At 42.3% G+C, this 12,214-nt stretch overlaps 1 protein-coding gene across 1 annotated transcript in view; it reads left to right on the top strand.

Moving 5' to 3' along the window:
• The window catches only part of Ctnnd2 (catenin delta 2), a 396,457-nt gene that overhangs the window by 292,944 nt on the left and 91,299 nt on the right, over positions 1 to 12,214 (top strand). Inside the window, exons 13-14 of the mRNA XM_032898675.1 lie at positions 10,433 to 10,507; positions 11,569 to 11,719. Of these exons, the coding sequence (XP_032754566.1) occupies positions 10,433 to 10,507; positions 11,569 to 11,719 (226 nt within the window). The remainder of the gene's footprint in view (positions 1 to 10,432; positions 10,508 to 11,568; positions 11,720 to 12,214) is intronic.

Genomic DNA, 12,214 nt, shown 5'->3' with positions numbered 1-12,214 from the left:
TGCTCTTTTATGTGAAGCTGGTAGAAAGGAGTCGAAGGAAAATGATGGTTGCCCCATTGCCTAGGCTTAGCATTGTCCAATAGCGCCACTTGTGTCCACAGTATCTGCCTGCAATGTGGAATATTCTGTGTTTCTTATTGGTCTCTGTCTTGGGGTAACTAGGGTAGTTACCTGGGTATAGTCTCAGTACTTAATTAGAGAGAAAAAATTATAGGGTTTTAAAAATTAGCTATCTTTATATTTTCAAATCCTTTCCTACATTGGATCATGTAGGGGAAAGGGGGTACATGTGACATCGTTCCAGGAGGTCTTGCAACCACACTCTGCTGCTCTGAGCACATAAACCTGCACATTAGCTCAGCACAGTTCTCTGTCCCCGCTGCGTCTATCGCCCCATAGCCAGAGAATGTTTGTTTACTGAGTTTTCTATTATCAATAAAGTAGAGATGGGTAAGGAAGAAGGAAAGGAACCTAAGGGAGTTGAGCTAACAATCCCAGAAAGCTGGATAAAGTTTGAAGAACTATGACCACTGAACTTTTCAAGCCTACATTAAATTTCAGACATGGATTAAAAAGTGCAACATTATAACCTTATAACCAGGCACAAAGATGCACCCAGAAGAAATTCAGTAGATACCAAATGACCCAATGGCAAGGAGGAAAGGTAGAACATATGAATGTTTATATACAAGAAAGAAAACTGGCGGACATCATTACAAAACTCTAGTCCTTTGTTTCTCAAAACAAACAACAAACAAACCTGAGTGATTGTCACAAGGCCACCCCACTGTCATCAGGACAGTGGTTATTGGCTATGTCAGAAGATAGAATTTTAGAAAGTTTTTATCCTGGTTGGACAAAGTAGAATATTGGCTCTTAGGGTGTCTGTTTTACTGTAAACCATTCTTCCATAGCAATTAAAACAAACAAGTCAGTCCTCTGCCACAGCACAAGGCTACTGAGTAATGTTTCTGTTCATTTACAAGGATACATAAGTACCGAGATAGGTAGGAATGTGCTTGCAAATTCCACATGTGTATGTGGGAATCAGGCACATTCCCAACACTACTATACATTTTCTTCACTGTTTCGGGGAACGGATAGATGGTTCTTAGAGAAGAATAGAGATTATTAGTACACCAAGCACTGATATATATTATTACAATCAAAAATTAAGGATATCTAATATAAAAATTGAGCAGAAAGAAATCGTTACTTCACAGAGACAGTCTCAGGTCGAGGGAAATGGTTCAGTCACTTCATGTGGAAGCATAAAGTCCTCTGAGTTCAAATTTCTAGAATCCATGTAAAACTTTCATCCACTGCCATCCCAGTGCTGGGAGAGAGAGACAGGAAGATCCCTGGGGCTTGTTCACAGCCAGTGCAGCCATATGGAAGAGCCATGGGTTCAAGGGAAAACTCTGTCTCAAAAAATAGGGTAGAAAGTGACTGAGAAAGACACCTGGTGTGGACTCCTGGCCTCCATGTGCACCGTCACACAAACATATGAGCACATAGACATATAGACAGCACACTCACACGTGCAAAATGGTTTTTATCATAAATACCCAAGAAGATCACAGGGCATACAGTGACTTTTGCACAACACTGCCCTCAGCAATCTCGTTCTCTAAGAATGTGTTTTTATGGCAACTGTCAAAATTTAGTGGCATTTCTTAGTAGTCCTTAACTTTTTATGACCCAACAAAACAGAAACGAGGAGGTAAAACTGGAGAATTCTGCATGGAGAGAGCTCTTTATAGACCTCCTTGTCTGGCACAATAACTTCTCTTTATGAGAAGAACGTGAACACTCTTTGGCTGTGACAAATTGACTAGCAAACTAGATGTTCCTAATGGCCCTAAATACGTTCTAAACTTAAAAATGTTCATTACTTGGTCCATGAACATGAGACAAATGTAATGATATTACAGCAGGAACGAAGTGATAAATGTATTCCGGAAACAGCCAGGACTCTAGTTGCCTTCTTCTTGTTCACAGAACAGTGAATTTATTTGTGGCACAATATTAGAATGAGTGGATGCAGCAATTTGAAGATTTCCAAAGTGTGAATGAACGCTCTTTTAACTCTTGTTTGTAGATTCTTCCTGTTATAGTTGAGGCTTATGGAAATCAAGCCTTTGAGCTGTGTTGTAGAGATATGTCTGTAATGGAAATGAAGCTAAATACTTAGGTGGCTTTATACAATCCGATTTCTACTAAAATAGGAATATTCTCTAGGAATATTATCAACACATTTGTTTTAAGAAATAAAATAGAATGAAAGGGACGTAGATAATATCACATGTTTTATGAAGCATCACGATAGCAACATAAATTTAAGGAAAAAGAAACGATCTCCAGCCATAAGGCCCAACTGTATCTTTTTTTAATGAAAGAAAACTTGGAAATTTAAGACTTTTTCTTAGAGAAAGAAATGTCAACCCTTGAGAGGCACTGTGAATTTAGCTTAGTCTAGCAGTCACTGTGTATTATAAGAGAGAACCAGGGGAGATTAGTAGACTACATTAAAAAAAAAAGCAACACTCATGCTTTGGCGTGTAAGACAGAGTGAATTGTCTTTGTCCTAGTTTATGTTACAAGCCAGAGACTATCTGAACCTTCTGCCTACATAGAGGGAATGAAAGACTCTATGCTAGGAAAGGAGGACAAGATGGCGAAGCTAAGGAGCAGGAGGAAAGGACCCAGCCTACAACCAGTTCTTGGCCATATTCATCCATGTCTCTGGAGCTTCTCCTACAAGACCCGTGAGGAGCAACTGGCTCATGAACCACAATAGTATTGCAAATATTTGTAATATTAAAAATGCCACCCACATCCGTTGTCAACCTCAGAGAGGCCTGTGCTAATTACCCGAGGCTGAGTTTCTCACTGACGACGGATCCTCTGGCTTCTGCTCTAGCTCTAACTGAAGCAGACAGAACTCCTTCCTGAGAGTGGAGAAACGGCTCAACCAGAGATGGCAGATAGAGTGACAAGGTCCAAATTTACCTTCTACGGAAAGGCAACTAATAAAAAGACACACAGAACAGTGGATTTTTCTTTGAACACTGTACATTATAATTAGTAACAGAGAAGGAACTTGAGGACAAGAAATACAACATGTGAGCACTGTAGCTGAGGTTAAGATAACTAAAATTCATGAGAAGAATACCAAAGATCCTAGAGAGACACAGAAAACTCCCCTCTAGCATTTACCAGTGAATCCTAAGTACTTACCTATGAGCAAAACACCCAAGACTGGCAAAGTTCACTTTAAGGAGACAAAATGGTTTCTACATGAGATAGGCATAGTCTGCATTTCCAGGTATCATATGGGAAAACCTCACAATTCATGGGCCATTGGATAAAGCACTCAGAAAAACAATCCTGTTTAATTGTAAAGAATATTAGCTATGGACTGAGTGTGCTCTTTTCTTTCCCGTAGAACCTTATAAGCAAGATCCAAGTTCAAGAACAGTTTATATATTTTATTTATTGCAGTCTAAACAAGGCCTTAGAGCATGGGAATGCAGGTATTTTCAGTTACTAAACACTGGAATTCAAGCTAAAATTAGGAATGCCAGTCATTTAGCTGGAAACTACTCTGTCAATGAAAAAGAAAACTCGGTCCCTAGTGAAAGAAAGGAGGAAAGAAAGCAGATGACAGACATAAAAAAAGAAAGGAGAGGGGGGGAAGAAGAGGGGAAGGGAAGGAGGGAGGAAGGAAGGAAGGAAGGAAGGAAGGAAGGAAGGAAGGAAGGAAGAAAGGAAGAAAGGAAGAAAGGAAGCATGAGTGAATTCAGGACTGACAGATGTTGAAATTATCACTAGTGTTAGTGACAGATGTTGAGAATATCATGATGGCATCATATATAACAGAAAGAGATGGAGGACATGTATTTGAAAAGAAAACAAATAAAACATTGTGAGTTAAAAGTACCATGTTTGAAATGAAAAAAAGATACATGAGCTGAGATGAATAGCAGGCTAAATATTGCATTGCAAAAGTTAGTACACTCGAGGACAGTGATGTAGCTATGAGCCTCAGCTGGCCCAGTGCACATGATCATTATGCTTCCCGAACAAAAAAAAATGCAAGAAAGATCGTAAGATAGAAAAAATATATATATTGGCAAGTGTAACCATTAGAATTTTTTCCAAATATACTGAAAAAACAAAACCATAGTCTCACAAACCCCAGAAGCTCAAGGAACCTGAAACACAAGGAACCTAATTAAATTACAGCACGTTCTTGGTAATCAGATCGCTCCATCTCTGCAGTAGTGACAAAGGTGGTGATGGGGCTGCTCTCCTTAGCGGGTCTCGTGTCAGCACCTTGGACAGCAAAAAGCATTCCCAGCAAAGACTCCGGGAATGCAGGACTTACTAGGCACACTTCACTTAGAGCAGCTGTAATGCTATCCTTCCGAGCCCTTTAGAGACACACCCTATGCTGAAAGCAGACATTGTCAATCACCCATGTGGTCACGACAAAGAGAAATTGTGAATAAGAGCTTGAGTTGAATTGCTGTGCCATTGATCAGAGTATTGATCATGGCACGTCAGTCTCAATATTCTGATCTGTCTATCCTGGAGAAAACCATCTACGTAAAAGCTCCGTTTCAATGGTTCTAGCACCACACATGTGTACCGAGTTAGGGAATCAGTTTGGCTGTAGAAAAGACTCCCGTGAGAATGCATAACTGCTTAGACCCTAGACGTTTTTCTGTGGACATGGTTGGAAATCTCTGACCCCATCAGTGACAGTGGTGTCTTCAATCTTTAAGGCATAATCCCTTTCAGCGGAGACAGTACCACCTTACATAACAAGCTCTTGGTGCTGCAAATCAGCCTGACAGTTTCTTTCACCAATTAAACACTCTTTAATCTTCCAGTATGTACCAGTGGCTGAAGACCATTGAAAGAAAGATGGATGTGGCTCGGCCTGTCCTTTACTCTGTAATAAAGATGTAACGAGTTCAGAAGTCCATTGTCAATGGTGTGATGAGAGTCCAAGGGTTCTGTGGGTCACTTTTACAAGAAAGCAGTAGAGGAGGAGGAGGCACGTCACAGCAGTGCTGCTTCAAACCTCAGGGTAGATGTTGATGACTTAGAATCACTTCCGGCAGACTGTTACAAGAGTCGGTTATTTAAAGGACTGCCAGCTGCTATAACATGAAGACCCCTAAATACTCAAAGGCTCAGGCAAGATAGAAAGCAGAATTTATTTTCTTCTGATATCACAGTAAACGTCGCAGGAGAGAGGCAGGAAGCAGTTGACACAGGCTAAGAGCCACTCTGCCATCTTCCACATGTGACTCTACGGCAGCTACTCTCAATGCTGCACCAGACGCAGTAAGAAAAAACAAAATTATCCCACGTAAACCATAGTGGCATCTCAGGTCCCTACTAATAGCTTAGGAACTAGGGGAAAAGGCACATCCATGTAGTTTTCCTCCCTCAAAGTGGACAAGAATTGTAGTAAGGTCCAGATTCAAGAATAAATTCATCTTTCATAGAAAAATATTAACTAATACAGTCCACTTATGGACTGCGGAAGAAAGCATTGTATTAGTAAAAAGTAAATGCCACCGAGTTTTTCTGCTGCTTAGGACTTCTGCAGAATCCTCACTTTACAGTTATGAAAATAAAGTCCTCATCAGCAACGCCCCCTCCAGAATGTTCTGCATAACAAGATGCAAATTATCCTCACCCGTGCCATCAAGAGAAGAATCATTCTAATATCCCCAAAGTGGGATCCCTTTGGCTCCAAGAGAAAGATATGAAGATCCCTCTCCTATTTTTATGAGAAACTATTTACAAAGAAAAAATAAAGGGAAATTTTTGACGTAGTACTGAGTAAGGGGAAAGTAAACTATTTGAGGTACTCTTCTTGTCTTATATTGAATAAAAAACTATTTTTGCCAGCACAACCTTGTTTATGTGCACTAGCTATAAGCATGCCACCTCCACTACACCCTGCTGGGTGCAGGTCAGGGTGCTGTCAGCCTGAAGGTGCTACTGGTGGGGGGGGGGGATCAAAGGTGACTCAGGATGAAATCTGAGATAGCCTTAGTTATGTGCATGCAAGACCTATCACCAGAAATGGTTGCATCAAATTCCCTGTAAGCCACTTTTAGACATCAGTAACACACAGAGCTTTTTACCTCCAACGTTTGAAAGAAACTTCAGAAAGGTTCATGTTTAAAGGTTAGTCGTTTTAATTGATGATTGGCGCTCCCTGACATGACCAAAGACAGAGGGTCAGGGACAATTGTCCAGCTTAATGAAAGCTCTCTCGGCCACTGTCAGTTGAGTCTCACCTTCTTTACTTCTTACATGAGCACTTCAACATGCTTTTCCTTCTAGGAAACCATATGACCTGGAAAGTAGTGTTTTCAGCAAATACACATGATAAAAATCAATCTTTGCATTGCCTGGATTACATGTAAAAGATATGAGCATAAAAAAAACTTTTAGTACACACTTTGCTGCTGCCTTAACCAACATCTGTGTGTGCAAATTATGGCTGTGCTAAAAAGAACATTCTTTCACTATTCCCCTTGACTAGAGATCTCACTTCCAAAAGGAAATATTGGGATTTTGAAGACAAAAGTGTATAATCTTATTACGTAATTGAATTGCAAGGATAACACATGAATGCAGTGCAGAGAACTCGCAAGGGAAGTTGAAACTTCCCATCTATTCTATGGATCCTATAGTAGCCACCAATCATAGTTCTATTTCAACTATAAAGACTTAATATTAGTAACTCAGGCGGCGGCAGCTGCTGCTTCTCCTGCTGCTGCTGCTGCTGCTACTACTACTACTACTACTACTACTACTACTACTACTACTACCACTACTACTACTACTACTACTACTATTACTACAATAGTAGTGACTTGAGCCATATAACAGAACCATGGGGTATCTGAATGTCTAATACTTTCTTTTTTATAATAAAACTTTGTAATAAAAATGCCCTAATATAATGCTAATTAGATCCACCTGGAAAATAACCTAGCATTATACATAAATTCAGAAGCAAATTTGAGACTTTCAGGTAATAGACACTACAGTGGTTGTTAGGTTTTTTTCATTTTATGGGATAAAAACATTGAGGCCCCATGATACCAGAAGATGCTAGAGTGTTCTGCAGAGTTTAATTATGGGCTGTGCTAGATCGGTTGATAAAGCCCTTGCCTTGAAAGTCTGAAGACCTGAAATCTCTCTCCAGACTCGGTGTCTGAAAACAAATAAACCGCTGGCCTCACGTGCACAAGGGGGCAGCTATTAAACTTTGTTCGGAAGCGTTAGGTTTTAAAGTAGGGCATTTCTCTACCATGTGAAGGGATAAACTGGGGAAATGTCTACTTTAATAATTCAAGTGAGGACATGATCACTTAGAGGAAGTTCTTTTAATAGCTGACTGTACTTCTTAAGCAACAAAAATCTGAAAGAACAGGAAATTCATCATTTCAGAACTCTAGCACTATTCTGGCTTCAGCTTCCAAAGAGACTATTTTAGACCTAACGGATAATATTATCTTCAGTTATTTAGTACAGTATTACAATTTCAGGGCGGAGAGGGTGACCCAAGGAAATTACCTCTTACCTGCCTGCACACTCCAGCTTTAATGAAATTTTCTCGTCTTAAGCATGGTATAACTTTTAGAGATATAATAGCCATCATTTGTGCTTTATTCCGGCTGGTATTTTTAATGAAGCCCCAGGAAATGCACATTCAACCCAGATTTAAAGGGTTAAATAACATTGACATTACTTGATCTTTTCAGTCTTAAAAACAAACCACTTGCTTTTCCTTCTCTCTCCTACTCTGACATCGTGTGGAGCCAAACGGTGGCTCAAACCTCTGCCCAGGAGAAAAGGGAGGAAAGATATATTTACCGTCTGAAGTATTGTCTCACCCTATGTAAACAGAAGTGACCCTTTCCTGATACAACCAAGATATTCTAGTTATGTGTGACTATTTGTATCAGCCCTATCAGGACAGACATGCCCAAGAATAGATTCAAGTGCCGGGTGGGTCAATTCATAGTCCTTCAGTATTGTTAACTCGGGATTTCAGAAGGAAGTTGAATGGATTATTGGAAACCCACAATAATAAAATGATAAACGACACTATTTGATTAATTTATAAGGAGTTCTGTAAACTATGGAATGAAGATATCCACACCTGACGGTGTCCTTCTGAGGGACAGAGTACAGTAGAGCTAAAGCACACTGGCTCGGATTCAGTGCGTCGTGCATTCAAAGCCAGGGTGGGTAGTCCCAGTCTGCATTGTGCCACAACTCCCTTGTCTCGCCTGTGAAAAGATGGACTGATGCCTGCTTCCCAGAGTTGTGGATTAAATGAGTTCAAACATGCAAAAAAAGTAAACAAAACAAAATGTTTCCTAGTAAGTGTTTTGTTAGGTGTAGGTGAGGATGCTGTGAGGGGCCTTGCTGCCCTGAGCCGTCCTTGGGATACCGGCATGGCAGACACAGTACGAATCTGCCATCTGATGCTGCTTTTTGGCCTGGTCCTCATGTTCTTCCTCCCTCCTTCTGCTCCCTGCTCTTGCTTCTCTTCTGTTGCCTCTTTCTTTTCTGCCTTTGACAATACTGAACCTCTCGTCTCGCTCATGGGTCAGCCTTCTCTGTGGCATCCCTGTCGCCCTCAGTCTGTCCCTCCACCCCGTGCTGCTTTGCTCAGTGCGTAATCCCATCAGTCTGTGGACAAAGCCTAGGGGCTCGGTTGGGTTATTGACTCCAACCAGGAACTTTCTACTGTCACTTTAGTGACACGTGTGATGGCCTTCCTCATTAAAGCTTTTGAAAATGCATGCGCCTTCCCAGTCACCACCGTGCTTGAAGAGAAGCAGCTCTGTTCCCTCTCGAGTGCTCTGTGTGCCCCGTGCTTCTGTCCTGCTTGAACCTGTAAGCATCCCCAGCTCCAAGGCATCGTTGTCTGCATCACACCTTCTGTCCCTTTAACTTCTTGCTGGGCAACACATGGCTTGCCAGTCCATTCCCAGGGCTTGCTAGGCTGATGGCTTAAGAGTATTATAAACTCCTATCCTGGAAAGTCAAGACAAACTCATCCAAATTCACACCACCTTTTGAACACATTGCAGATGGCAGGCCTTAAACTGTGGTGATATGAGAAATCGCTCTCTCTTCTTTTCCTCTCTAATGCGCGCGCATACACACATACCACAACAGAACACAGCACAACACAGCACAAAGCAAAGAAAATAAAGACTTCTAAAAACAAACAGTTCTGTCCTTGTGTCACCTGAGTGTGAATCGGATGTCACTTTTCATGTCACAAAACGCCTGTAACTCACAGATGTCGGAAGCCCACATGGTCGTTTTGGTTCAGTTTTGTTTTGTTTCCCATCAGGTTCCCAATAGAGTTAAAGGACCTCTCTTCATGCTCCACTCACCAGACCATCTTTCCATCCATCACAGGGAAGCGTAGAGCTGGCCCTTGCGAGCATATCGTAGCTGCATTGTGTGGGGGCATTTCAGATATGTCAGTGTACCTCTGTGTGGAGAGACGGAGGTCAAGGATGAACCAGAGTTTGACGTCTGATCTTAGGGATTTAATAGTAAGGCGTGAGTCAGCAGCAAAGAGAAAGAGAAGCCCAAGGAGAAGCAGGTTCAGGGACAGGGGCATTTCCTGTGGTTATTTAATACTTTAAATTTAAATGTCATTGTGATTCGGTAACGATGCTGACCTCCCTGTGCTTTGAGAAATTGAAGAGGCCTCAACTGCAAAGTTCAGGAGCATAGGACCCGGAAGACTTGGTAGTGGAAAGGAGGCCATCTCTAAGGCCTGTCAGGAGCTCTTTGCAACGGTCCTTCACTTCAAGAGAATCCCAGTCTTACTTATTACTAATATGAACCTTTTAATTTCTCCATGTTGACTAAAACTTTGAATCCTATGCTTTGCAACCCAGGTTCTCTCCTTAGTTTTAGAAAAGGCCAACCTTAAGTGGCTACATAACCTTAGTCTTTCAGTATTAGTTGGCTACAAGACACTCAGAGGAAGCCATGAGTCTAGAGGAGGCCATGCTTCTTTATGTGGGACAAGTGCATACGTGGAGGTAGACCCTTGATGTCAGAAGGAGCACTTCCACTCTGGAAACGCTGTGAGAGTTTCGTGGCATCCAAGCCTCACGGTCACTGGACTCCTGAATAATTGTTTCCTTTGTTTCTTAATGTGGAGCTGTTGAGCAGTTCTCTGGAGCTGAGAGACGTCCCGATGAGTTTTATCTATATGCCTACTCCTCAGGCACAAAGGGGAAAGAAGAGAAGCCTGCGTTATTGGACGATAGTGCTAAGAACAATGTTGATGTGACTTCTGATGTAGGATGGGATGAAGTTGTTTGTTTTTTTCTTAATCTCATATTTCATGCAGGGCTGGGCTGAGGATGTGGCAGGCATGGCGTATGCCCTACGTTCACTGCCAGAGGGGGCTCCCTGCCTGCCACAGGTGAGAGCCAGCTCTGGGGTGCCTGCCCCTATGGGAATGGGGGGCTGGAGCGGGCCTGGTGGGGAGGGGCGGGGAAGGATCGGTTCCCTCAGAATCTGAATCCTCTTTCCTCAATGTATTTTTTCCAGATCATAAACGGAATTGCAGCCAATCAAACCCTTGCCATCGGTTTTTCTCAAAGCTGTCTCTGGAACGCTGTGGAACAATATAAAACAAACAAACAAACAGCAAACAAAATGCACATTTGCAAAGTTTGGGCTACCTGTGTTTGCTTAAGTGACTCGGAATCTGAGGGCTTTATCTGCCCAATGATCCCGCCTCATTCAACAGGAAGCATCAGCCGTTCCATTACAGCACCAACCACAAAACAAACGAAGTGTGTCTTAAAAACATAGGAAATTGAATGATGGCCCTGGAAATAATACATTTGTATCTTAACGTTCCTTTAAGTAAAACAAAGCTGCCATTTTCACTCTTGCTTCCCAATGTCACATTTTCCTCTTCTCACTCCTACATTATTTTTCTACTTATTTTTCTCTCTTGTTCAACAAAACCTGTTCCTTTGCATGCATCTCAGCTGATCTCATGGAGAAAGGCCACCCACATTCCACCCCACCCTCATCCCGTTTGGTGGTGTCTGTCATCTGTCTGTCTGTCTCTCTCTCTCTCTCTCTCTCTCTCTCTCTCTCTCTCTCTCTCTCTCTCTCTCTCTCTCTGTCAGCTCTGCCGAGCCCCCAAACCTCCACATCCTACAGATGACCCTCCACATCACATGTGCACACCCCCTAAGTGGCTTTCAGCCCCAAGTGCTGAAAACATTGTCTCAACGGGAAGGAATTGTGGTCCACAGAGTGACCCGGGAACCTTTATCTATGTTCAGAGGGGGAAGCAAATGCCCTCCAATGCATGTCTAACGTATTCAGCCTGTTCTGCAGCAGGTCATGGCAGCTCAACCGTTTTGGCTCCTGCAAACAGTCGTCTGACAGCCCTCAACGTTGCTGGCTTTGTAGGGCCTCTCACCTGTGTTTCTAATCTCCTTTCTGCCTTCTCTCTTTTGGCAGTGGTCCGTGTATATCCGAGCTGCTGTCCGGAAAGAGAAAGGCCTGCCCATTCTTGTGGAGCTCCTCCGAATAGACAATGACCGTGTAGTGTGTGCAGTGGCCACGGCACTCCGGAACATGGCCCTGGATGTCAGAAACAAGGAACTCATTGGTATGTCCTCTAACTGGGGTCCCCAGTCCTTTGCACAGATTGTGTATATGGCTGAATTTCTCCACAGAGCATTGCGTGAGTGAGAATACTGTGTTTATTAGGAGTTCTGTGGTTTCTAGATCCTCTGCTTTGAGGCATGCACAGTTTGAACCTTTAGAATTTAAAGGGGAAAATGTGGTTGCTAATCCTTGTGCATGGAAAATGATCTCTGTGCTTCAGGTTTAATCCTGTGCTTCCAACATTTCAAAGCCCTGCTGGGCTGTTGGTTTGTTTCCTATGTGATGGAATTAGGATGTCTGGTGGGGCACTTCCCCTTTTCCCCATCTCTCAGTTCTTTTCATGTATGTGTTTAGCTATCTACTCCTGTATTATTTATTTATGTATAAAGTGAAATCATCTCCAAGGAGGCATTACAGAGATAATATATGCCTGTGCCTCTTCTACAAATTATTCTTCACTCCACATTAGTTCCAGGTCTGTTCTAGGTTCAGGGGT

The sequence above is a fragment of the Rattus rattus genome, chromosome 3 (genome assembly GCF_011064425.1).
Source record: "Rattus rattus isolate New Zealand chromosome 3, Rrattus_CSIRO_v1, whole genome shotgun sequence".
Classification (NCBI taxonomy): Eukaryota; Metazoa; Chordata; class Mammalia; order Rodentia; family Muridae; genus Rattus; species Rattus rattus.
Note: the sequence above shows the minus strand (reverse complement) of the source record. Positions and strands in the feature narration are given on the sequence as shown.